The following is a 25,319-nucleotide window of genomic DNA, read 5'->3' on the forward strand; positions in this document are numbered from 1 at the left end:
ATTATTTTTTAGAATTAACCTATCATTTCTTTTCTTAAGGGCAGATAAAAAAATTCTACAAATTCATACGAGTGCTGAAAAGAAGCACGCGAGAATCCATTGAATCCATGCGATTCATGGATCACTGATCTATGTACTACGGTACTGATGCGCGAACCTTGTCGAGGAACGCCGAGCGGTACCGACAATCCTCGAGCCTGTTACGCGGGTTTAACTTGTACGCCGCGTACACACAGAGTGCTCCGAAAATCCGGCGCGAGTACGGCCGCGTGATTGTCGCCGCGCAGTGCGCACACGCGCGCGATCGCTCGGTCATTGACGATCGATCGTCAACGTTAGCCGGACCGTCGCGCGATCAGTCAGATCAGTGCGCATCGCGCCGCATGATCGTACGTTTCGTTTCGTCGCGTCGCGTAGCGCTCGTCGTCGGACGAGTGCACGTGCGGCGCGCTTAGTGAAATACGTACAAGAGTGCGAGATATAAATTCCTTGCTTCATAACAGTCATAACGGATCCGCACTTCTTAGAGAAGGTCGCAGCGAGAAGACGGTGAACGGTGCGCGAAACTTCGACGGGAAATCAAGCGGAACGAGCACCGCGATCGTCGTCATCCTTTCCGCAAAGTGACGAGTTTTGCGCGACGTGACGTGACTGATGAATTAAGAAGTAACGGCATGGCAATAACTCGCCGTCGCACAGCTGTTTTGTGCAAAACGTGCGATTATTTTGAATGTTTGATTAAATGAAAAAAATTTAATAACTAATGTTTTATTTAAATTGATAAAATTTTAATAGACATTTGATCGAACGCGAACATAAATTTCATATCGATATCGTATATCAAAAATATTAAATATTTATTCATTCTATTTTTATTAATATGTTTTGTATGTATCGATTTATGCACGCAACCTACTGTTATTATATTGGGGATTAAACTATTTGATAATTATCGTAAAATTAAAAAAAAATGATAATTGTCGTTTGGACTCGTTTATTTATTGGAATTTTATTGCATCGTCATAGTTACTGAATGGCTTCAATTAACCTACTTAATCGAGATAAAAGCAAAAATTAGTTTCATAACTGAATAAACTAGAAGAATAATCTGCTCAGCAACTGAAACGAACTAAAGTAATGATATAAAGTCTGTCACACAATCGATTAAAAACGATCAGTTCAGTTGTCTACCAGAGAAATTAAAGCTAATGAAAGAGAAATGTAATTCATCTAGATATACTTATACATTTAGTTTGAATTTATTTGATAAATCAGTAAGAAATGGGCGATTTTTACTCCAATAACAGATTTAATTTCAATCGAATTATACGCATATTATAATCCTCTAATAACGGATTATAATATGTGATTAGATTATTAAAAAAAAGATAAAGACGAAGTGCCTTGTTTCCTGTGAATTAATAAAAACTGCAATAAGCAGTTCATTCTTCGTCAGTTGCCCATCCGCCTAACTCGCAATCTCAGATTTTATAAAAACAAAATAATTATTGTAATCTCTCGTCTTAATTATATTTCTTGTAGATATTCAACACAAGTATCGTTAATTCGTCATAACTGCAGCGGAACGAAAAAAAACAAAGTTTTTCAGAATAAATTTGAATATTTTGAATTACTAAAATTTACAATATCAATTTTAAAATGCAATTCAAGTAGTGTAATAATTAATTATAGAAGAATACAAATATGGTCTTTTAAATTCTATTTCTTCTTTTTTTTTCTTTATATTTCCATTCTTTTTTCTTGCAAAAAACTGAAAAATGGCAGTCTTTTTAGTTATGTTGTTGTTGTAGCAATTGAGCGATATACCACAAAATTTAGAGAAGTCTAAAAATTGAACTACATAATAATAAAAATAAATATTATATTTATTGCATAATAACTACTGTGGCTGCCAATGGCAACATCGCGATCAACAATAACATGCACGCGCGATACTTGTGATAAGGGTACACATATGAATGTGCCGTTATCAGCATTTTCACGGAAAACATTTGAACATGCGGTTATTTATATCTTTTTCGTGCCAGATTACGATTTGCAGCGATGATTCTTTTTTCTGTACTTGAATTATATGATTACTATTGTGCTGCAATCCAGGGACGCGTAACATTGCAAGAAACGCGAACTCATCGATATCTGTTGCGAACAGAACAGTATAAACTGTAAATCACATATTGAGTTAGATTTAACTGAGATCAATAGTATAAAATATAAAAATTAGGGAAAAATGTTGCAAAAAATAATCTAAAAAAATTTTTACAGTTTCTGAATTTAGATAATAAAATGTATATATGGAAAATAAGATTAATATTTTTTTTTAATAAAAAAAATTATAGAATACGGTACGGTATATCAACGTGAATCTTTAAATAATATAAAAATTTCCCTAAAAATATAAACATTGTATATATATATATATATATATATAGAAAAAATAGTGAAATAAAATAAAACTTTATTTTTATTTAAATTTTCAGTCTGTAAGTAATATGAAAGATAAAATAAATATAAAAATATCTTGCTACAATAAAAATTTTTCTTCAAAATTTCAGATTGAAGAAAAAAATATTAACATATAAATAAAAACATTGAACAACAACGTGTGAAGTGATGTTTCTACAAGACTAGAGTGAATCTTAATTGATTGAGCCCTTAAAAAAGGGACGAGATGAGCCCTTCACCCACTGCCAATCGGAGTTTCTTGCACGGAAACGGCAAGGCTACTCTAATTTCTAACAAGGTCGTTTACGCCACTCTCGATAGCTTAGCTTTGAAACGAACGAGATTGCCCTTGCAGTTGCTTCCCGTGAAGAGCGACAATGTCGTAGATAAGTCGGACAAGAAAGAAAAAAAAATCGTCAATGGAAAAACTTCAACCAAACGACCATCTTATAAGGTATGTCAACATTGATGTACATATTTCAAAATTATGTTGTAAGTTTTTAAGGCAAGAGCGCACGATAAATGAAGTGTCAGTCGATTGTTATGTCATTTATGGAAATCCTTGACAATATATGTAATCGCGTACATGAGTATGACACAATTTTAGTTGTTCTTCGTAAACAAAGTATTTTGTCATCATGTGCTCTTGTTCTTATTGGAAGGGGGGTCTTGAAATACAAATTTTATTCTTAAAAAAGAATTAAAAATCTATAAATTCTAGAAACGCTTTTCTTACAAACTTTATGAGAAAGATTAATCTCAATCTTCAGAACAAATATTTAATCCTTTAATGCTATACTATATAACATAAATAGGTTTAAAATTTTTAATACAAATATATGTTTTATTACAAATGAGAAAAAAATTGAGATATATATATTAGATTTTTTTTAGTCCAAAATGATTTCATAAATGTGTTATTGTTAAAGATTTAACGATATCAGAAAAGTGAAAAAATTAATTTTCTAAAACTAGTGTTGTTAATTTATACAGTTTAACGGGATTGGAATGAAAGATGGATTTTTAAAAACTTTTCGAAAATTTAAAGAGACACGATTATTCTCTCGCGCATAATCCAAATATGTATTTAAAAACACGAGTTAGCTTCCTGCGAGAAAAGAAACCATGTGTTTTCTCTTATATGTACGTGAGAATACGCACGAAATACGCACATGCGGATACATGAGCAAAAAGATGCTAATAGTCGAAGGAGTGGCTTGTTAGCTTTTACGACGCTAACTTACCACTTCAGATAAGAATCATGAAGATGGAGCATTTTGATCCTTCACTATACACATTTTTATGACACCGTTATAGGCAAAGAAACGCGGTCCTATCCGAAAAATTAATCTGTGACTAAAATAAAACTTTTCCAAGTCAACATACATCGAGCTATTTTTATCAAACGATAAGGTTTTTTTTATTACGAAAGAATTGTGATTTCCTTGTAACACCGACATTACAGCGGTTTGACGAGAATGCGAAAATACGATTGACAGAAAAAATTATAGTTTACGATTGTTGTTATTCGTAAAACCGCAAAATTTCACTTTAGACATGATAAATATCACACCTTTATCGCAATAAAATGAAATATTTTATTACGAGAAAAATTATCTATGTTCGTTATAACAAATTCTATTTTTACTAAATTCTGTGATTATCATTTAATAATTTAATAATAATAATTACAGTTGTAGAAATAATAAATTTTGTTTTATAGAGAAGCATTGCATTATTATATTCTAAAAACGTGTATAAAGCCCAATGTCTACGATGCTAGAAATCGGTCCGAATTCTCGAATCGAGAAATGTGTAGCCAATCAACTTGCCGGTTTTCCGTAAAAACTGTAAGCTGATTGGTTAAACATTTCTCGATCCATTTCTCGGATCGAGTTCTAGCATCGTGGACATTGGGCTTTAGGAACGGCTGAGTAACATAAGAATATTTATATTTTTTAATTATTATCATAAAATAAAATTTCTTCTAATTTTTTGATGGCTTTCTCCCTTGAGATGCTTGCACCGATTCGATTAGTCATTTAATTATGCCCGTTTCGTCATTAGGTGAAATCCGGAGTTAGTCATCAATGGAAAAGTTACTCCAAGTGCTTGACCTTCTCTTCTAAAACGGAGAACCGGTCAACGACTCGTGTCACCAGAATACTAGATCCTGGAACCGAATGCAATATTGAGAATACTCTCGAAAAGGAAATTCAGACATCAATAAATACGACAGGCGTAGAAAATACTGTAGAAAGTCTATTTTCTACAAGACTATCCACGAAAGAAGAATCTCACATTAAGGATTTTCATAGCGACAATGGCGATTCAATACATACACAAACGGAGACGAATTCTCGCGATGATTCCAATCTTACTGAAAATCAATGTGAGAAAGAAAAATGCTCAGTCGAAAGAAGAGGCTCTAATGCATCCAGCGACTACGAAAAAATTAGTATAACAGACTACAAGGCGTTCACGCACGATCTTGAAGTCCCAGAGAAGACAGTTTCCGAATCTATTGCACATATTTATAAGATCGAGAAAAATTCTCCAATATCTTCGAAAATAGTCACAAAATCACAATCCATAAACGATCTAGCAACCAAAGAGGCCACATATAAGAACTCTTTTGTGAAATACTCGAAGCAAGACGCAGAATCGATCACGAGTGACGAGAATGACGATGTGTCGTCATGGCACAAGAAGAAAAAGAAGAGACGCTTCACTAGAAACGTGCTGCACTACGTACCGAGACACCTAGTGAAACAGCCGAAGAAGAAGAAAAAGCTGAAAAAGAAACACGCTCTGAGCAGTTCACTAGGTTCCTTGAGATCGTTGCAAACGGCACCTTTCTCGAACATTTCGGACTCATACGTTAAGACTAGAAGCCTATCGAGAGACGAGTTGAGGAGCGTGATCATCTCGTCGCCTACGAACTTTGTTCACGTGGCATCTGCTACGAATCCCAGTCTAGTTCAGAACTCTCTCGGATTGGATCTAGAGCAGATCGTAATTACTCATCAACAGATATGCGCTACGTTGCCTCTACTTGTTAGAAAGAACGAGCAGTGCAAGAATGGAAACATCGAGCAGCTCAAGGTCGCTGTAAGAATGTCTCCTGCGGGCGATATAATTTCCAAGCAAACCGGGCAAAGTCAATCAACCGTTGATAGCATCGCGGGTACGTTCTCTTGACACATCGTCAGATTTCTTTGTCGAGTTCGATAATCGTGAAAGAATTTATGTAAATATCACCTTGCTCAAGTGCGGCTTGATTTGCGCAATTGTGCTTGAATCTATACATACATGTATTGCTGTCGAATCGGATAATCGAAAGCATTGAGCAAATATATAATAATTCTATCTCCAATGATAAAATTAATAGTTATTATAATAATATTAAAAGTAAAGAGTATTATAAAAGAATATTATTAATATTATTTTATGATTAATTATTATACATTGTCTCATTTTTATTCAAAGATTTTAATACTGCGTTTAAATGCAGATATTATCAATTAATTATCAATTGTGTTTCAAAAATACAATAAAAATATTAATTGCATGTTTTATTTAAAAATTATTTATGCATGTACATAATTATATTTAACATTTCTACGAGGAAGCCACTGCAATAAAATTAGTAAACAGCATGATTAAAAAAAAGACAGAGGGTATTTCAAAACATGTAGATCTACCTTCCAAAATAAATTGAATGATAAAAACGTTTGAATATTAATCTTATTTGACTTTGTATCCAAGCTATGTACATCAGACAATTTTATATCTCAATAATTCTCGTTACAAACTGATTCATAAATATTATGGAAGTATTTACAAACAATCAGTGAGATGTGGAATATTGATAATAAGTATTACCTGAATGAATAAAATTGGTTATACTATTCAGTTTATAATATAAATTCAGCTAGTATAATTTCGAATTATTGAGAATTACAAAATTGTCTGTAACTCAGAACAAGGTTAAAAACAGTATAAATATCTATACAAACCTTCTTTATTATTCTTGTATCTTCAACTCCTAAAGTTACACATAGTGTTCTGAAACGCCTTTATAAAATACGAGAGCAAGTGCTATCTGCGTTAGGCTTTTCTTATACATTCAATGATATCTACACGGAGAGACTTATCTTTTAAAAGTCACCCTGAAAATGTAGTAGTTGTGGTACAATACAATATTTTAAAGATTTTTATCATGCATTTCAGTAAAATTAATCAAACTTATTTTATATTTTATTATAGTTCTATTAATAAGAGAAATTTACATAAAATTCTTGAAAATACAATATTGTTCCAGAACTACCATATTTTCAAGATAAATTAAGAAAAAATCCTCTCATAAAATAAAATTCTGATGACAGAACCCTTTACAGATAAGAGTGATCGAACGAAATATGCGGAGATTCAGAGCGACTTCTCGAGGGACTCACAGGCGGCGAAAGTTTTGGAGTCCAGCCAGGTGGTGAAAATCGCTAGGAATCAGGCCGATTCGCTGGAAGAAACGTATGAGCCGGTCTGCGAATCTTTCCCTGCGGCACTGCCACAGGCCAACTGCAGCTTTCTGTGGAGCAATCACGGGACAAAAACGACTTTTCCAAATGACAAACCCGTCGCGATCGCTACGTACCATGCTCCAAAGGAAAACGGTGAGAACGCCGATTGCGAGGAATACGATGACGTCGGACCGTCGAACTTCGTCACTCAAATGGTACGAATTATTATATGCATTTAGTTATCGCAAACATTGACAGAATGGAAAATAATTTCTGCGAATAACGTAACCCTCTATGTGAGCAACGATGTGTGAGCCTTTTGAAGTGATAAATTTTCCACACAACAGCTATGAAAGTTCAATTTTTTCAAGAAAGAATTTTATTTATTTTATTAAAAGATATTACATTTGCGTGAAAAATTGATATAAAAAAATGTTAGAGTCAAGAAAATATCTTAAGTAGTAAATTTAAAAATTAATTCAAGTAAAAACCCAGAATAATATAATAAATTAACATCTAATTTTTTAAATTTTGATCGCTCTTTTCTTGGTCTTTTTTTAAAACTTTGTTATATTTGTGTATACACACGAACTTGATTACTAACTTATTATAATTCAAATAATTTATCGAAAAAAAAAAGGTTTTAACTTAATTATAATTATTAGGCAATATTATACATTTTTGAGAGAAAAAACGTTCGCAAACATCAACGCGCGAGCTTAGCTTTCGCCGGATTGCTAAATCACGTAGTGCATTAAATTGGTAACCGTCAGCGAAGGTGAAAAGGAATGTCGAATAATCGATTCGCATCGCACGCTTACAAATTAGTGGCGGAAATAGGGTATCACGAACGATGTGTAATTCGATTCACTTCTCAAATTTCGCTTTCAGAGCCACACGCGCCTTTTTCGCATCAAAAATTCGCGAAGGTGTTGATACGTGTCGATATATATGTATCCACCCGTGCAACGTCGCTTATTTCTTCAAATTACAAAAAGAATGCATGATGATGAACTTCTTATCAGGAATCCGACTACGACGACGTGGGACCACCAACCACTTGTCTCGACGTCGAAGCGTCCAATATTGATACTAATAAGGACTGCGAGGGGATTTATGACGATGTGATGCCGCTTAGCTTCCAGCAAAATAGTTTGAAAACCATCGAGGAGAGCGATTATCTAATACCAATAATCAACGACGAAACATCGTGCGAAGAACCGTCCGTGGAATTGCGAGCAATGTCCAAGAGTCACGCGGCGGAAACGTCGCGTTTTGATTCAACAGCAAACGATGATCAGTATTTCTCAACGACAAACAATGAATATTCCAGCGTGGACTGCGAAAGTCATCTGAATGAGGAGGAAAGGGACGAGTTGGATGTATATGACGATGTCGGCCTGCCCGGCGAGGAACGTGTCAATAGCCTTTATGCCGGCTCCACACCCGGCTCTGTCTTAGGATTGATCTCGGTGAACGGCAAGGAATCCGAGTGGGAGGATCTGGAAGAAGCCTCGTGCGCCTCACATTGTCCTTGTCAGAGCAATGATCCGCGGTAAGTATAAGCGTGGGAATTAGAGAACAGTGGGAAAACTTCAGGATTTGCAAAAGTGAGGAACAAAAACGCGAACAATAATTCATCTTTCGTGAACAATAAAAGACGGGACACCGCGACATTTGATTGCGAAAGCCATGTCAAAGACATCGCGAAATGTAATGTCCGCATCATGAATGCATTGCGTATTCATACCATGAATACGCAAATGAGACTTTAATCCTTAACTAAGTGCCGCGAAAAAATGTCACATTTAATTTTAACGTCGTGGATCCATTAGACCCTCATTTATCTATTTTTAATCAAACTTGTATTGATTCTTATTTAAAGTACAGTTAATAAATATATAACGAACAAAGGCTTTGAGAATCAATTATCAAGGAAGGAACATGAAAACGTAAATTCTTATAGCAAAAACAAGTTTTCGTACCGTTAATTCATTTAATAATTTTTGTTATTAAATAAGTTGATATCATAAAGAATTATTTTCGCTTAAGAACTTACGTAGGCTTTCATACTTCTTTCTTAAAATAATAATAATATGAGTAATAAATTTTCTATTAAGTAAAATTTGAATATGGACCCAATGTGGACTCATGACATCAGTCGCGGATTAACATGTCTTTAAAAAACTGTCTGGCTTTCCCTGTCTAATTTTCCTGTCTAGAGTACATGCTAAATAGGTACCATCGCGAAAGGAATTCGCTCGGCACGCGCGATAAGGCTTCGAAGGTACACACATTTTTTTCCGCGACTTCGTTACAGCGATAACAGTGCAGAATTGAAAACAACATAACTAATTGCCTTCGCCTCGGTCAAAGGCGATTAATCATTATTAGACCCACGAGGTTAATGTACACACGTGGCGAATCGTCCGTCGCAAGTGTTTCGAAAACACAATATGAAGAACATCGTGACGATAGCACTATATATGATAACACAGTGCGAAACGACATCATGTTAAATATCGTTATCACCGCATTCCGCCCGGGGATGAATAAGCTTTTTACCATGATTAATGCGACGTTATCGAATCTTAGATAATCATAGCGCTGACAAAGGTACAATGGATGCGTTCCATTTAGTACTCGCAACGCTGGTAAGCATCAATTGTCTTTGTTTAACATTTGATAAACCACAAGAATGAAATGATCCCATGAGCGTTGCGAGCGTCAAGTGGAACGCACCCAATAAGAGTAAAAACTATTGAATGCCGTTATAACTAGATTCGATATGATTGCAACGAATATATGTAAACCTAATATTTCAGCGGAAAAGGAACTGAAGGACAAACGACATCGGGCAAAAAGAAGCTTGCTCAACGGTGGTCGCGGAATGTTAGGAAACAACGATCCAGAAGATCTCGCAGAAGCATCAAGACGACACGGATGACCCACGATACCACGCTTGACGGTGAGTACTGGAGAAGGACATTTTACTTATACTGTTGAGTAAACGGCGCGTGCCGTAAGTAATGCACGATGCACGTAATGTCGCTAAGAATACACGGGCGTCTCTCCTTGAAGACATTCCGCAACAACTGCTGGCGTTCTGCAAATTGTACTGTGTGGATATACGTAAGTGCGTGACTCGCATAGATGTAAGATTTTCGCGTGAGAAGCTTTTTCAGAGAAGAACGCTGCACCGCACTATGTGCTTATTTAAAATTATACAGCTCATATACATAATATGTTCAGGTCTGTTGCAAGGATGTCGAGTGACATTCGCGGGAAAATGGAAAGAATAATTTCACTTTATCTTATTACATAAGCAGCGCATGAACTTTTGGTCATGCACCCAACGACATCATGTTCTGTTTACTCATCGAGATTTTAATTGATTTATGTATATAAGTGATTTCGATGAGATTACTTATCTATTTAATTGTATAATGCTTACCATATTTTAGTCTATCGGTAGTCTGATGGTAGACGATAAAAATACACCGCTAAGATAGAATGTTATACGTATAGCTATCATCTCTCTCTCTCTCTCTCTCTCTCTCTCTCTCTCTCTCTCTCTCTCTCTCTCTCTCTCTACTCTCTCTCTCTCTCTCTCTCTCTCCTCCCTCTCTCTTTCTCTTTCTCAATATTTATAAATGCATTACACAAACGCTCGCATCACGGAACCAGTGACTCTCCAATGGGTGACTACTTTCCTCGAACTGTGTTTCGACAATTCGTACTTTCGACATCGATGATGCAGTCTTCCGGAACGCACACGTGATAGATCTTGCTCAAGCTTTTTGTCATTCACATGGTAACTTCTTGGCAAAAAAAAGTACAATTAAAGTACTGCATTCGTAAACATTCGTATTCGCACAATACTGAGTAAAAGACCAATCGCTATTATCTCCTTGTCGAGATGACAAAGATAGACAAAAATATATTGATGCTACCAAGAAATTATTATCAAGATTTTATTATTAGAAATGAGTGAGAAGTCCATTGGCAAATTTAATACTATGATTAAAAGTTGAAATCCTGTTATTGCATGTGTATAAAAGGTATACCAACAAATTGATTCTATAAATTCGAAAACGACCTTCAATCCGAAATTTCCTCCGATATTTTGCACTTTACTACTTTCGCAGGATAATTATAACTTAACATGGAAATCATCATTATCGATAGGAGATCGATATTCTCACTTGTTATTTAATATAATAATCAAAGTGTCTTGTTTCAAGATTTTATTATCGATTATATACGAAAGGCGCATTCGCAAATTGATGTTATAGATCGAACGTGAGACTTTTACTTTCTGGAAACGCGTGTGTTCCGGCAGGTTTAATGCAAGTCCGTAATTATACCTGAGAAAGTCCTAATGACGATACCGAATTTCTAATATCGCAAGACGTTGATCAGTGAGCGTTCGCCACGTCTTCGGGATTCCCAAGCCAGGATTGGCACCGTTCGAAAATTAATATGCCAGAAACGACAGCACTCCAAACAAGTTTTGCAAGAATTATATACTATATATAGTAAGAAGCATTGTATATATCTTAACAGTGTCACGGCTGGACATGGTTCTGCGACTTTGTGCAACGAGACAACAAACGAATGAGTAAGGCGTGGTAATCCGTAATCGTGTTTGCCGCGATCACTAACGTCGAAGGACGGTGGGCGGTGTAATTGAATCGATGCGTAAAGGTGGTGCTGCCACTACTACCTTTAATGTAATTAAAAGACAAGACCGTGCAAGGTCGAAGTACCACGACAAAGCACCTACTCTCCATTAATTCCGAGTTCCGCTGCACATCGCTGCATGATCGGAATGCATACGCAGTTATGCGCGAAACCATCACAACCAAACGCGTTAGCATCGAGAATAATTCACTGACGATAATAATTTCAAATCGATCCGCGAAGAAGGAAAATTTTAGCCAACAAAATTAATCATGGCAATTAGATGTGATTATTTCTTGGACGATAAAAAAAATACAGTAAATAATTCATAGAAATTGCAACAAAATCATTTTTTTTTAATTGTATTAGTGCCTTAGCTAATGAAATTACTTCATTAGCTTTTTAAAATACTTTTTAAAAATTTATATTTTTTATATCTGCTTTCTATATACAAATAATCACATTCGTAAATTTAAATGGTAGGCAATAAAAAAATAAAAACAGACTGATAAGCATTAACTCTGCAACATTGTATTATGTCTGTATTTGTTTTAATTATCATTAATTAAGATACTTTCATTTAAAATAAAATATTAAGAGAATTTGATTTATTCCATTTGACATAATTGAAAAAATTTAGAAGAGAGACTTTGATTGTACTCTTGTGCTGTAATAACTTTGGAGTTTAATAATTCAATTCTACAGAATTAGTGCTTATCACAAATTCTTTCAATTTTCTCTCTTATTTCTCATACTCTTCATTTAGTCATTTTTATCCAAGTATGAATAGAATAATTTTCAGAAAGTCTCATAGAATAATTTTTATCATCAGCTATTGAAAAGAAAAATTTTTTAAGTAATGTTAATAACAATTTTTAAAAACTGATATTACAATATCTACAAATTATCTTGGTTGTTATTATCGAAAACAAAAATGTACATATAATTCATACAGATAATTTCATAGCCCATAGAATATTTCAGGATAATTACTACGTGTTAAGATGCAAAAAATAACAGTACATAAATTTTCACCGCTCAAACCTTTTCTTAACTCGTGCCTCACGTTAATTACGCTAATTAATTTACGAACATCATTTTTATGTTAACGCGGTCAGTCATCTGATGGAAAGGCATTCTAATGGCGCAACGTATTGTATAACTTATCAAATAAAATCGACTTAATGGAATCTAGCTCGGTATAGAATGACGAGCGGATTTATGAATAAAAACGCCGCGCTGAAGACGCTACTTCAATTTCGCGAGAACGATGGTACGGCTCGCACGATACATTATACCGTGATATCAGTAAGGATGATCGCATGATCGTGTATTATAATGTTCAGGTAAAAGTTGCCTGTTCGTCACACGTATTTGTGCTACAACCGACGGACGTGATCACGTAACGCGCACATGCGTGCGTAATTACCTTTTTTTCTCCTCCTCGCACATACGACCACCATATGGGCCGTCGTTAGTTCAATAGATGAGGATGTCGTAAGCTGTCTACTATAACGCGAAATGCGTTTTATTCGTAAAAGAACTAACGCTAGACGTGCAGAGCGAGAAAACGGTAATTTTACATGCAAGAATTGAAGGATGGGTTAAACCGCTTGAATGATACAAGCACGTGACTGATGCAAGCTATACACAAGAAACCGGCTATTAATTTGAGATGGATAAAGTATGATGAAAACGAATGTCAATTAATAATATGTTTAATGAATATTGCTCCGCGACTGCGTGACTTCCACTGATTGAAGCAAGAAATTGAAAACGGTTTCAAGTGTCCCGTTTTATGAAAAAAACGATTTCATTTTGCACGGTCATTGCCTCGAATATGTATTAACGATCAGCTTGATTGTAAGCTCGCTACTCTCTGCACGCTTGATGCGCACGATAATAAAAATCTCTCATCCTGATACTGCGTTGTCTATCATCGTACATTAACTGTACTTTAGAAAAAAAAAAGGAATAATTTAATGCATTTAATATTTGCCTAATGATATATTTTACACCGTACACACTGTAAAGCATCCATAGGAAAATAAGAATTTTACGGATACTCAGTGGACTTTCATAAACTAAGATTTCTACGAAAAATTTCATTTTATTCTTCACAGCAATGTTTGATGAGGTTTCTCACAAAATTTAGTGTTTGACAGTGTTAACTTATTTCGCCAAGAGTAGATACCAGTTTTTAAAGAGATCTTCACACGATTAAACCGATTTAACACAGATACTCTGTTAGTATTACACATACTGATAAAATTATTGTTTATTTACAGTATTGTCCTTTTATCCAGATTATTATTAGGAATGAAATTGTCAATATTACAGATTGCTTTGCTATTGTATATGGAATATAGATCCTTTGATTTTTATATCCAATGATTAATAGGACATAAAGACTGTATGTCTAAATATTTATCTAAAAATAGAGAAGATACGCTCCATGAAAAGAAAGCAGGAGAAGAGTAAACAGCTTTTAAATGCTGCTTTGATTGTGGTAAAATGAGATAAAAAGCCAGCTTTTCTTCGTTGCATGAAATTAATATACCTTAATTCTTGCACAAAATTGAAGCTCTCGGGAAAGGGTCATATTCTTTTAAAAACAAAGGTTTAATAAAATTTTTTTTTATTTATAAGAAATTCGATACAAAAATGATGATTAACGTTGATGACTCTCATTAGCCCTGATTTTTGGATAATAATGATTAAACTACAAAGATAATAAATCTACTTTGCAAAATATACTTGACGCAAAATACAATAATAAAAGAAATGTTTTTAGATTATTTAAAAAATATTGCATTCGTATGTCATTCTCAGCTTCAAATTTCTATTTCTATTACTTATAAAATAGTACATTAAGCTGCAGTATCTACCGATAATATTTGTAGCTATAGGGAAAAACATTAATAATCTAAATAATATGTGTTTATTGTAAAAAATAATTTATCTTTTTATTCATCGTCCACTTAACTTCACGTTCTTAGACGTCCCTAAAATACCGTTGAAAATGTTAACGTAGATCTAATGCCTATTTCTACCAATGTAGTTTAATTTAAATCTTGATTCAATTAACTCTTCATCTTTTTTTAATTCTAAAAGTAAGAAAAAATTATCAATGTTTTAATGTAAGTCTTATGTCCATTTCTACCAATGTAGATTAACTTTAATCTCAGTTCAATTTATTCATTTTTTTTCTAATTCTCAAAACTGAAAAAAGATGAAGAGTTAATTGAAGCAAAATTAAAATAAATCTACATTAGTAGAAACGAATATAAATTGAACGCTTTAAGGTAAATTTTCACGAGTTGCTCTAACCGACTGTTTTCGAGACAAAAAGGATCACGTGATCAAAATGGGCGTTTGATATTCGTCAATTTTGACCACGTGATTCTTTTTGTCGCTGAAACAGCCGGTTTGAGCAGCTCGTGAAAATTTACCTTTAGTCTTCGAATAAGCTCATTGTGTGAGAGTTGCTTTAAAGAGATCGTGTGAGAGCTCCTTAAGAAACCAGCGCGCGAGGTGAAAGCGCCAATTGCGCGCTCTCATTGTCAGTCACGGCCGAGCCGCGAGCTGTACGGTTGCTTCTTTTGCGGTTCTCTCGCAACGTGAAAATCACCCAACTCAAGTCGTCGCACGAGAAAGAAAACGAGTTTCCTCGAAGAAAAATCTCTTTTTCCGCGTCGCCGGAACAAAAACGTGTACGAAGCGCGCGTGATCGATCGCAGACGCGTCTCGCGTTCGCCGGAACTAGCGTCTCACTCGTCGAGTTGCGCTCCGAGACGAGATGTGGAAATGAGAGAGACGCTGAAGATCCGACGACCCAACACGCAAGGTAAAGGAACGAGAGAGGCCCGCTCGTTTACGCTGCTTGCTCGCGCACGTCCGCGTCCTCGAACACGCCGGATTTCGCCTAATTTCGAACGGAGATCTCCAAATTGGAGAATAATCACGATTGTTACCTCCAAAAGCTGTGGACTCCAGCTTTTTAGACGAATTTCTAGCTCTCCGATGAAATTTCTGATGAAAAAGATTTGATGATGTTTCTTTTAGAGAATGCACGACAAAACAGTAACAATTTTAATAGTGACAATCGATTTCTGGCGAGATGATGGAATCTCCAGCAGGAGAGGCAACAATTACAAAGATGGACCACTCAAGGAATACACAAAAGTCAACCAAAAATTAAAATGACTTTATCTTAATTTTTAACGTCAATAAACAATCAAATTTTATAATAGAAATCATCATTTTGACTTTCATGACGTCAAAATGAAGTTATTTTTACTTTCTCTTGTTGTGTTCCTTGGGCAGTTGTCGCGGAACTTCCTTCACAAACGTCCTTGATTCGTCGATCGTGCCACCGATGAGAAATCGCCGACATAATAAACATGTTTTCTAATTGCGTGTTATGTTAAATTTAGAACTTTTCTCACACACACATTTGATTAATTGCCACGTCTTTAGTCCAATTCTAAATCGCGATGGTTACATTCTGCCAATCCGACGAAGTGTACATGTACATCATGGTTTTATTCTTATATTATCTTCTGTATCTGAGTCTCTACACTAGAAAAAAAGAGTCTGATTGCATTAATTGGAATTTCTGGTTGAAAATGGACAAATCAGATTTCTGAATCTATTATATTTTATTATATTTTAGTTGAAATAACCACACCGGAAAAATTATTTTGAATTTAAGACATTTCGTGTGTCCCAAACGATCCACTTAAATTCATGTATTAATTTAACGCAAGATGTATATGTTAGAAGGTAATACAAATATTACTTTAAAAAACAAAAAAGATATTACTGATACAGTTTATAAACAAATCGTATAAAAGTATATTTTTTCAGCAAAATAAACATTTAAATTAATTAAATTAATTAAATTAATTAAATTGATTAAATTAACACATTTTATTCATTCATTTTGGAATTTATGTCATTTATTAATTTACTCATAAATTGTATCATTTTGACACTAAGAAACGTTGAATATCAATTTAATACAAATTTAAATAACATAATCATATTATGTTAAATTAACACTGGAATGTTAAAAATTTAACACAAAATTTTAACAAGGTATTAAGTGGATCTTTTTCAATACAAATACGAAATGTTTTTTACTGTGCAAAATTCTAATATGATCAGAATCTTCTGGTTCGTCCATTTTCAAGAAATATTCTCAGTGTCTGTTAAAAATTTGAATGTAGATTTGAATCTAGACGTGACATCACACAACACGCAAAGGCCTAAACCATATCCGTGTGCGATTGTGCTTCGGCCAGTAAAGCTTGTTTTATGCCGGAATCAGACTATGCATTGAAGATTGAAAGATTGAAATTTCACCAATGAGGACAAAGAAATTTTGGCTTCTTTTGTTCTGATTGGTCAAACATCAATTTTTGAATCATCAATTTCATTCTTCAATACGTAGTCTGATTCCTGTCTTAGGCGGTAGAAGAAGGCTAGCTCTGACACTCTCACTACGTTCTCGCTGTCTCCTTCACTCTTGGTGCATCGAAGGCGACTAATTGTAAGACAGCGAGAGCCCGTCCTTGTCGCTCTCTTTATTCAAGCGTGAAGCGCTTAGTTAAATAAATATATTTAATAAACGCGGAATACAAAGCGCATGGAAAATCATAAACATTTAATATGTCGTAAATTACCGTGTTTCGACATAATTTATATTATTCCGGATTAATAGGAAGTGTATACCATTACTACAATTTATTAAAAGTTATATTATCTTGTTATCTAAAATGTGATCCTCTTGCCTGTTGATACACGCTGAACGGCCGAGGAAAAAAAAACATTTTCAATCGCTTCACGCAATCTTAAGGTACCTTTTCATGCGCAGCACGCTGCGGCAGCAAAAATGTCACGTGATGCAAATTTTGCATATAATTGCTTCCACTGTATTTGCTGCGCATGAAAAAGAATAACGGTAATAGCATATGTATTAAAGTTTAACCTCAAATATGTGTTTTTTATTTGCTTAGCTCGAAAATTAATATGGAAAACTTAAAAAGATAAAAACTTGTGATTATATGACAACTGTTAGGATAGTTACAATTTGGACAACTACCATTTTAGGTAATTATTTAGAATTTAGAATATCCCCATCACTTCAAATCTTAATAAAAATGTACTTATTGTATGTACTTATTGTAAATGTACTCAATTTTCACATTTTTCGCAAATATTGCAGATTTTCTCAGCTTCGAATTCTTTGCTGCTCATTGTTCGTTCGGTTGAACTTCAATGATGCGGCAAAATGTATTTTACGCCGGAAGTGCGTCATCTCATGTAAAATTTTGAATCAATAGCAACGAATTGCTACCGCAGCGTGCTGCGTATGAAAAGTCAGCTTTAGTAGGTATCTACACAAGCTCCTATGTGTAGCTCCTAATGGCTACACGTCGAGGTTGATCGATTCGGAATCATTCTGCAGATCCGCGTTCGATTCCATCAGTAGTACCCCACGGGTTTGCGGTTTTTATCCTGTGCAAATTTATATTTGTATGATATTATATAATTATATGTATATATATATATATATGATAAATATGTTATATATCCATCGAGCGACTACAGGACTGAGGAGAGGGAGAAGGAAAATAAACATTGATATAAATATATCAATATATCAATGTTTGTTTTCCTTCTCCCTCTATATTATATATATAACATAGATTGTCATAGCTAGATGATGCTCGCAAGTTACTCTTAGGGAAGCAGCGCGGAAAAGTAATAAGAGTTTCTACTTTCTTCTGAGAGATTGCAAAGAAGATCATAGTAAACTACACTTTCTTTTCCTCTCAGAAAAGCTCATTCAAATTCATACTCGTCATCATTCACGATTCGCATTGATTCTTAATTTATCCGTGAAATCTTCGCGAGGACGTTTGAACAAATATTTCGACATATATATTTTTCGATGACGTGTATATTACATAAAACTGTCGATTGCCAGCTAACTCGGTAAAACGAAAGTTCGTCATCGTCGATGGACATGAAATTCCATTGTGGTGGGGAATCTGATCGCATATTTCGCCATATTTGACTCACCTCGTGCCTGTTTGTCCTTATCGCGTTAACTCCCAGTATTATATCCTCTCGCGTTCCCTCGTTCGTGTTCGTGGTCCAGCGCGCGTGGGTGAGAGCGTTGCGTGCCTCTGGTTTCTTCGGTTTTGGCGAATCTGACCTTGAAACCGGATGATTTCAAGTGGCCGTCAGCCTAGGCGGCGGATCGGTACTTCTCATCGGCGGCGAGGCGCAAAAGACCGCTGAGGAATGGAAATCGGCGGGCCGGGGCGACGATCTGCCACGGAGAACTCAGGGCCTGGTGCAACTGCGCGTCATCAGTCTCGACGATGATGTGGACACCCAGGAGACGTCATGTTACGTGCACGAAGGTACCTATGCGTGGTACCTTAGAAAACGCTATCAAAAAGATGAAAAGTATTGTCGATCGCGGAGATTTTTTATCGATATCTGACGTTACGTTTAAGTCTCCTTTCTTCATGATATATTAATTTGTTAATATCTGTTTCTCTATCAATATAAGTTAACTTTATTCTGGTTTATCTTGCTCTTTATCTTTTTCTAATTTTCTTTGAATTAGAAAAAGATGGGTTAGTTGAACTAAAATTAAAATTAAATTACTTGGTAGAAACGAGCATAAGACAAACATTTAAGTGTTGATCGTCAGAAAACGTTTCAATGAATAGCACTGTATTTCTATCTGTTCTAATACTATTTTTCAAATATATATCCTTGCAACAGCCTGAGGATATTTAACACGTTTCGTGCTGCGATAATTTTAAACGATTTGTTCTGCACTACACTATGTAGATCACTGGTGATCTACGATATTTTTGTTTGTGTTTATTATATTTATTAAATAAATTAAAAATAAAGCTTTATGTATCAATTTTGTATGATCATAATTATAAATCAGTTAAAAATTATACATATTATAATTACATTTCTTTTTACAGCCTGGATTTCACTGGTACTGTCTAAAAACTATTTTGATTTCTTCTTGCAAATTCTTATAGACTATACATATGTAGGGTCGGTAGCGTAACTTCGATAGATCGACTTACGATTGCCTGCGATTCTCGAGCGGCGAGACGACTAACAACAACGAAATAATAATTTCGCCGGTACTGCGTGCAGCGTGCATTACGTATTTAGTTCCTTTTCGAGCGAGTTTTTGACGCGAGTACGGTGAACTGTGTATTCGACTGACATTCTTTGTAATCCGTATAATATCAAATTCATATTATACGATCATATTATACAGATACAAAGAATGTCAGTCGAATACACAGTAATTCACCGTACTCGCGCCAAAAACTCGCTCGAAAAGAGGTTTAAATCATGTAATTTGAAAAGTCACACAATAATATGTTTTTTTCTTTTTATTTCTATTATTTAATTCTTTAAAATTCGATAACTATAAAATCACATAATAGATGAAATTATTTCTAATATTATATGATTTTTCAAATTACGTGATTTTAAAAAATAAGGTAATGATTTGGAACAATCCATTATGTAATTTACTTGTTTCAATTACATGATTTCGTTATGTAACTTCGTGATGTGATTTTTTTCAGTAGGGTCCGGTTTCCCTAATCGGACTTTTTCTTTGTCAGATAACATTTCCGATGATAGTACATACGAGAGTGTGTATTCCTGCCAACCGGATGACCCCAGCAGTGATTCAGATACGGAAACGGACATTACGCGACAGTCCCGCAGTGATCGCGTGATCGATGCTTATTTGGAATGTCCTACAAGACCGACTCCGCCACCGCCAAGGGAGGCCAGTCTAACTCAGTCTTTGGGCAGGCGAATAAAGATGCTACGCAGAACCTGGAGCATCACCAAAGGCAGTCTCGGCAGGATCAGGCGGCGGACATCCGTCGACGAGTCTGGCTTTGATGACAAGGAGCAATCCGTCAATGAGCCTCACGCCGACGTTGGAAAGTATTTCAATTTCCGGTTGAAGCACTTCAGCCGAAAGAGCATCGTTGGCCCGCCGACTTTCTACCTCGATGAGAACAACGGAAATGATGGCATCCGTGATAATAACAACGGCATCGTCAAGGAGGCGATTTATACCAATAGCCAGTATATGGGAAGCGGCAGCGACGATTCTTCAAGAACTCCGACAAGCACCGATGTCGGTGAGTCTTAATTAAAAGTTTCCAAATTGTTATTTTTTTCTCTTCTAATTTACAGTAAGGTATGCACGATGATACTGAGTTCTATACGAAATGGGTGTGCTATTCTAAATTGATAAATAAATTAAATTATTGTGAATGATAATATTTTAAAAGCAGAAGTATTATTACAGACAGAAGTATTATTATTGCCTAACAATAAGATTTCAGAAACGCAGAATAGTCTATAGATAATTTGTTGTAAATTTATTTAAATAATAAATTAGGCATTATTCAAATGATCGTGAGAGAAAACGAGTTTTATTGATGCATCTATGAAATGATCTGATTTTACCAAACATAGGCTAAATTCATAAGCCAAATATCAAGTTTTTGCTCTACGGTTTTAGGTATTCTCATATGCATAAGAATTCCACTCGCTGCACCGACGCGTAAAAAGCGCACATTTGTACACTTTCACGGGACTTTAATGGTACTTCCTACCATAATTAATTAACGTATACGCCGAAAGATTTATGCTCGCTCATTATTTGATTGTCGTTCTTCCATAAATTACGGAAATCAGCTGCATTGACAAAATATTATTGTTTTAGATCATTACAGTGTACTCGCCGATCAGGAGCCTCTCTACCAGTTTTATGCAGCCGCGGTGGCTCGTGTTGCTTTCGAATCGGATTCCGAAGGCTACGAAGAGGTAATGTTCTTACATTAGTTAAAATTCATATATGAGGCATTCTTCCAAAGAAATTTCTTCAAATAGATATTTTTACTGATGATTTTTGTAAATAAAACATGTTAATGTATTCTTAATTATATGTATAATGTAACAAGATTTTTTTATTAATTTTAAATTCTTATAAATTAGCGCACGAGTTTTAGCATCTATTCTTTCTTGTCTTGAGTTTTATTATTATATTACTGTCTTCAATTAAGAAGAATTAATAAGAATTCTTATTTTCTTTATAGTTATTTAAAAAATAAAAGTTTTGATTCTTCTTTCTTATATTTTATTGTATTTTTTGTATTGCATGGTTTACTAAAACAATTTTTAATTTTAAAACTTTTTAAAAACTATTTACAACTATATGATTTTGACAAATTATTTTTTGATTGGTGACAAATTATTTTTTGTATTTTACGATTTATAAAATTTGAACAACATGGTGCTACTTTACACGACGTTGCTATATAATTTTTCATTTTACAGGTAGAAGATATGATGAGGAAGACGGAACCAGCCACCGCGGATCTTACCAGAGCAGGGCAAAGAATGCTCTGGTGTCATACTCCACAAGTGATACACAGTGGCCTCTTACGTAAGTTAAACAATATAATGTACATTTAATTAGAAAAATATTTTTCATATGTAGTAAAGTATATTGAGAATAAGAAGATATCATAAAAAAATTAGCAAAAAAATTTCAATATTAGAGAAGTTTACACCGGAAGAGAAGAAGATTCAAGAAGCGAAGTTTGAGATCTTGACTTCCGAAGCGTCGTACTTAAATTCTCTTCGAGTCCTAGAGAATGAGTTCCTCAATAATCATATACTAATAAATGAGATTCTAACGCCGATCGAAAGAAAGAAATTATTTGGTGGGGTGCCAAGCGTATTGTCGGCATCGCAAACGTTCCTAGCTGAATTAGAAGCTGTGTGGAGAGAAGATCCGATGTTGCCGGGTTTATCGGAAGTCTTGCTGAAACACGCCGAAAAGTGTCAGGCCACGTACGTAGCGTATTGCTCGAATCAAGTCAGCATAGACACAACCCTGAAAGAACTCAAGTAAGATAATTAGCGATGTCATAAAATCGCATTTTATATTTGTATTTTGTAGCAAATTTAGATAAAATATATTTTTGTTCGACATAGTAATAGTTATTATATTTATTCTATTTCAGAGCTCGAAAAGGTGTAAAGTTCTTGGAGACTATCAAACGTATAGAAATGCAACCGGCATGCCAAAATCTATCTCTACATTCCTTCCTAATGCTACCAATGCAGCGTGTTACAAGGTGGGTATAATATGATATGAATATCACATAATCTTCTTTAAGACGCCTTGTGTTCCAATTTTGGACATGTTGTCTGGATTCACAATTACTGTCATATTAAAGTTTATTTAGTTTATTGTATGTTAATTTTGCATTTTATGTAATTATTATTAATCGAGTTACGTAGAATTAAAGATATTATTTACACGTCAATAATTTTGCGTAGACTGCCCTTATTAGCTGACGCCATTCTTTCCAAATTATCAATGGGAAATTCGGACAGAATATCTTGGGAAAAGGTCTTATCGACTTTGAGTAACGTCGTTGCTGAATGCAATGAAGGTGCGCGAGCTGCTGCACAGGAAGCCGAAATGGAAGCTTTGGCAAGGTATTGTACGCTATATTATTACTTAATATTATACATTCATTCTTTTACATGTATGTATTATGAAATAAGTCTTTAATCACAGAAAACTGGAGTATACCTCGAAAATTAAACCAATCATGCTGAGAGGCAAGCAGTTAGTTCGACGTGGATCGGTCGTGCAATTGTCGACGAAAACGGACACTGAATATAAGCTCACATTCGGAAAGAAATTTACCAAGACACCACTCTATCTTTTGTTACTCACTGATTATCTTCTAGTCACGAAATTGAAATCTAAGTAAGATATTATTTAACATAATTGCGCTTGTTTGTTTCGTTGCATTATAATCCTGGTTTCTACCAAACCTTTTATTACATCAATGTGTGTATCAATTTTATTACAATTATAATTTTTATGAAAACGAGAGAGAGTTGTAAACCTTTGCTTTTTAGAAAATTAGAAAATTGAGCTGATTTTATTTAACTTATTTATTGTTATTGTTAGAAGATTTATATCCTTCAAGGGATAATACAGTTCAGTATATATCAACGAGATATTATTAAAAACAGCAAGACCATCTTAAAATTATGAAGATGTCTTATGGAATTATCATTTGAAAGACATTTGTATGTCTTTGAAATATCTTACGTTTAGATTTTTATGAAATCTTTGAATATTGTTTTAAAAGTTGTTTTTCAGACGCCTTATCTTTATGTAGAAAAAACTCGAATAAATAGATCTTTAGGAATACAACTTATACTATAAAAACTTTACAATATCTTTTCTATAGGTTTCCTTTTTCGAATAAATTCTTCCATTAATAAGAACGAAATTTAAAATAAAATACTTTGCAGTGCTCATGACGAATGCTACACCGTCATAGACGCGTGCAAAAGGAATCTTCTGGCTCTAGAGTCGGCTTCCGAAGAATCGCCATTCGCCGGACGGAACGCTATGATACTGACTTTTCTGGAGAACCATTGCAGTCGCCACGTAGAATACATCTTAACATGTGACAATAACACAGAACGAGAACGATGGCTGGAGGCTGTCTCACCACCCAAACGTGGTTTAGTTGGAGAAACGTTATATGAATCTTGGGACTGCCCGCAAGTTATGGCCAAATATCCATATTTGCCAAATCAACCTGACGAGCTGTCGTTACAATCAGGTAATATATTTACGCCATAATCTTTTTTATAAATGTTCCGTATATATTATTAAATTGATATTATCAATAGAACTGTTTTGGTTTTAAAAAAAAGAAAAAAAACAATATTTTCTTATGTTCTTTAAAGAGTTTCATAAATTTGCAAATTAAATATAAAATTTAATTTCTAAAATATCTCCTATATATATATATATGTATGTACATACATATATAAAGTAATTAGAAAATATATAATTGAAAATTCAGAAATACACTCTAGTTTCTCACAAAATTTGATTCTTCAAAAAACGTTTTCTCTTATAGTGCTCAATAATTCAATAATTTAATTTAATTATAACTATATAATAGTAACTATATACTAAAATATATTACAATGAAAAAATCATGATTCTAATGAACTTTCAAATATTCTCTAGGAGACGTAATAAACGTATTGAGAAAAATGGCAGATGGCTGGTATCACGGTGAAAAACTATTAGACGGCGAGCAAGGATGGTTTCCGGCAAATCACACGAAGGAGGTTGCATCGGAACACGTGCGCGCACGAAATTTGAAGCAACGACATCGTCTTTTAGCACTCAGCAACAGTGTAATACAGCAAAGAAGAGCAAGACAAGGGAATTAGGGGATTCACTGATGAAATTAAAATGTGATCTGAGCTCGAATCACTCAGATATTGTGATCGTTAATAAATTATTTGTTATATATACACGATTTCTACGATATTTCAGTATTGAATATTTCAATTAAGGTATTTCTCCGAGAAATTGAGTTTCTAGATTTTTTTTTAAATAAATATGTAATGTAGAAATATTATAGGAACCTTATAAAAAAAAATCGAGAGGCCTAGCGGTGTGTGCCGTTTTTGAATCAAAGTATCTTAAATTTACAATTCGATGGAATTCTC

General features: G+C 34.5%; 1 protein-coding gene across 3 annotated transcripts; it reads left to right on the forward strand.

The window, feature by feature from the left end:
- Positions 1-296: 296 nt before the first annotated feature.
- Exn (Ephexin) lies at positions 297-25,161 on the forward strand. Of its 3 annotated transcripts, none has more exons than XM_018507530.1 (15): positions 297-715; positions 2,574-2,917; positions 4,531-5,650; positions 6,864-7,198; positions 8,009-8,538; positions 9,809-9,951; positions 20,312-20,884; positions 21,475-21,575; positions 22,089-22,197; positions 22,313-22,664; positions 22,781-22,894; positions 23,100-23,261; positions 23,344-23,538; positions 24,096-24,412; positions 24,829-25,161. In XM_018507530.1, exons 2-15 carry the CDS (start codon positions 2,690-2,692, stop codon positions 25,035-25,037), a joined length of 4,488 nt encoding a protein of 1,495 aa, XP_018363032.1. In that variant the 5' UTR covers positions 297-715; positions 2,574-2,689; the 3' UTR covers positions 25,038-25,161. The 3 variants fall into 3 exon arrangements, with proteins under 3 accessions (XP_018363032.1, XP_018363034.1, XP_018363033.1); XM_018507532.1 differs by having other exon boundaries at positions 20,351-20,884; XM_018507531.1 differs by having other exon boundaries at positions 297-666.
- The last annotated feature ends 158 nt before the right edge of the window (positions 25,162-25,319 follow it).

The sequence above is a fragment of the Trachymyrmex cornetzi genome, unplaced genomic scaffold, assembly GCF_001594075.2.
Source record: "Trachymyrmex cornetzi isolate Tcor2-1 unplaced genomic scaffold, Tcor1.1 scaffold24, whole genome shotgun sequence".
NCBI lineage: Eukaryota > Metazoa > Arthropoda > Insecta > Hymenoptera > Formicidae > Trachymyrmex > Trachymyrmex cornetzi.

What these genes read in the sequence shown, in the direction of transcription:
- Exn (XM_018507530.1), top strand. Translation starts at nt 2,690, where the DNA reads ATGAGCCCTTCACCCACTGCCAATCGGAGTTTCTTGCACGGAAACGGC. An exon ending in TGTCAGAGCAATGATCCGCG is followed by an intron (nt 8,539 to 9,808) that starts GTAAGTATAAGC and finishes CTAATATTTCAG; the next exon opens with CGGAAAAGGAACTGAAGGAC. An exon ending in GTCACGAAATTGAAATCTAA is followed by an intron (nt 23,539 to 24,095) that starts GTAAGATATTAT and finishes AATACTTTGCAG; the next exon opens with TGCTCATGACGAATGCTACA.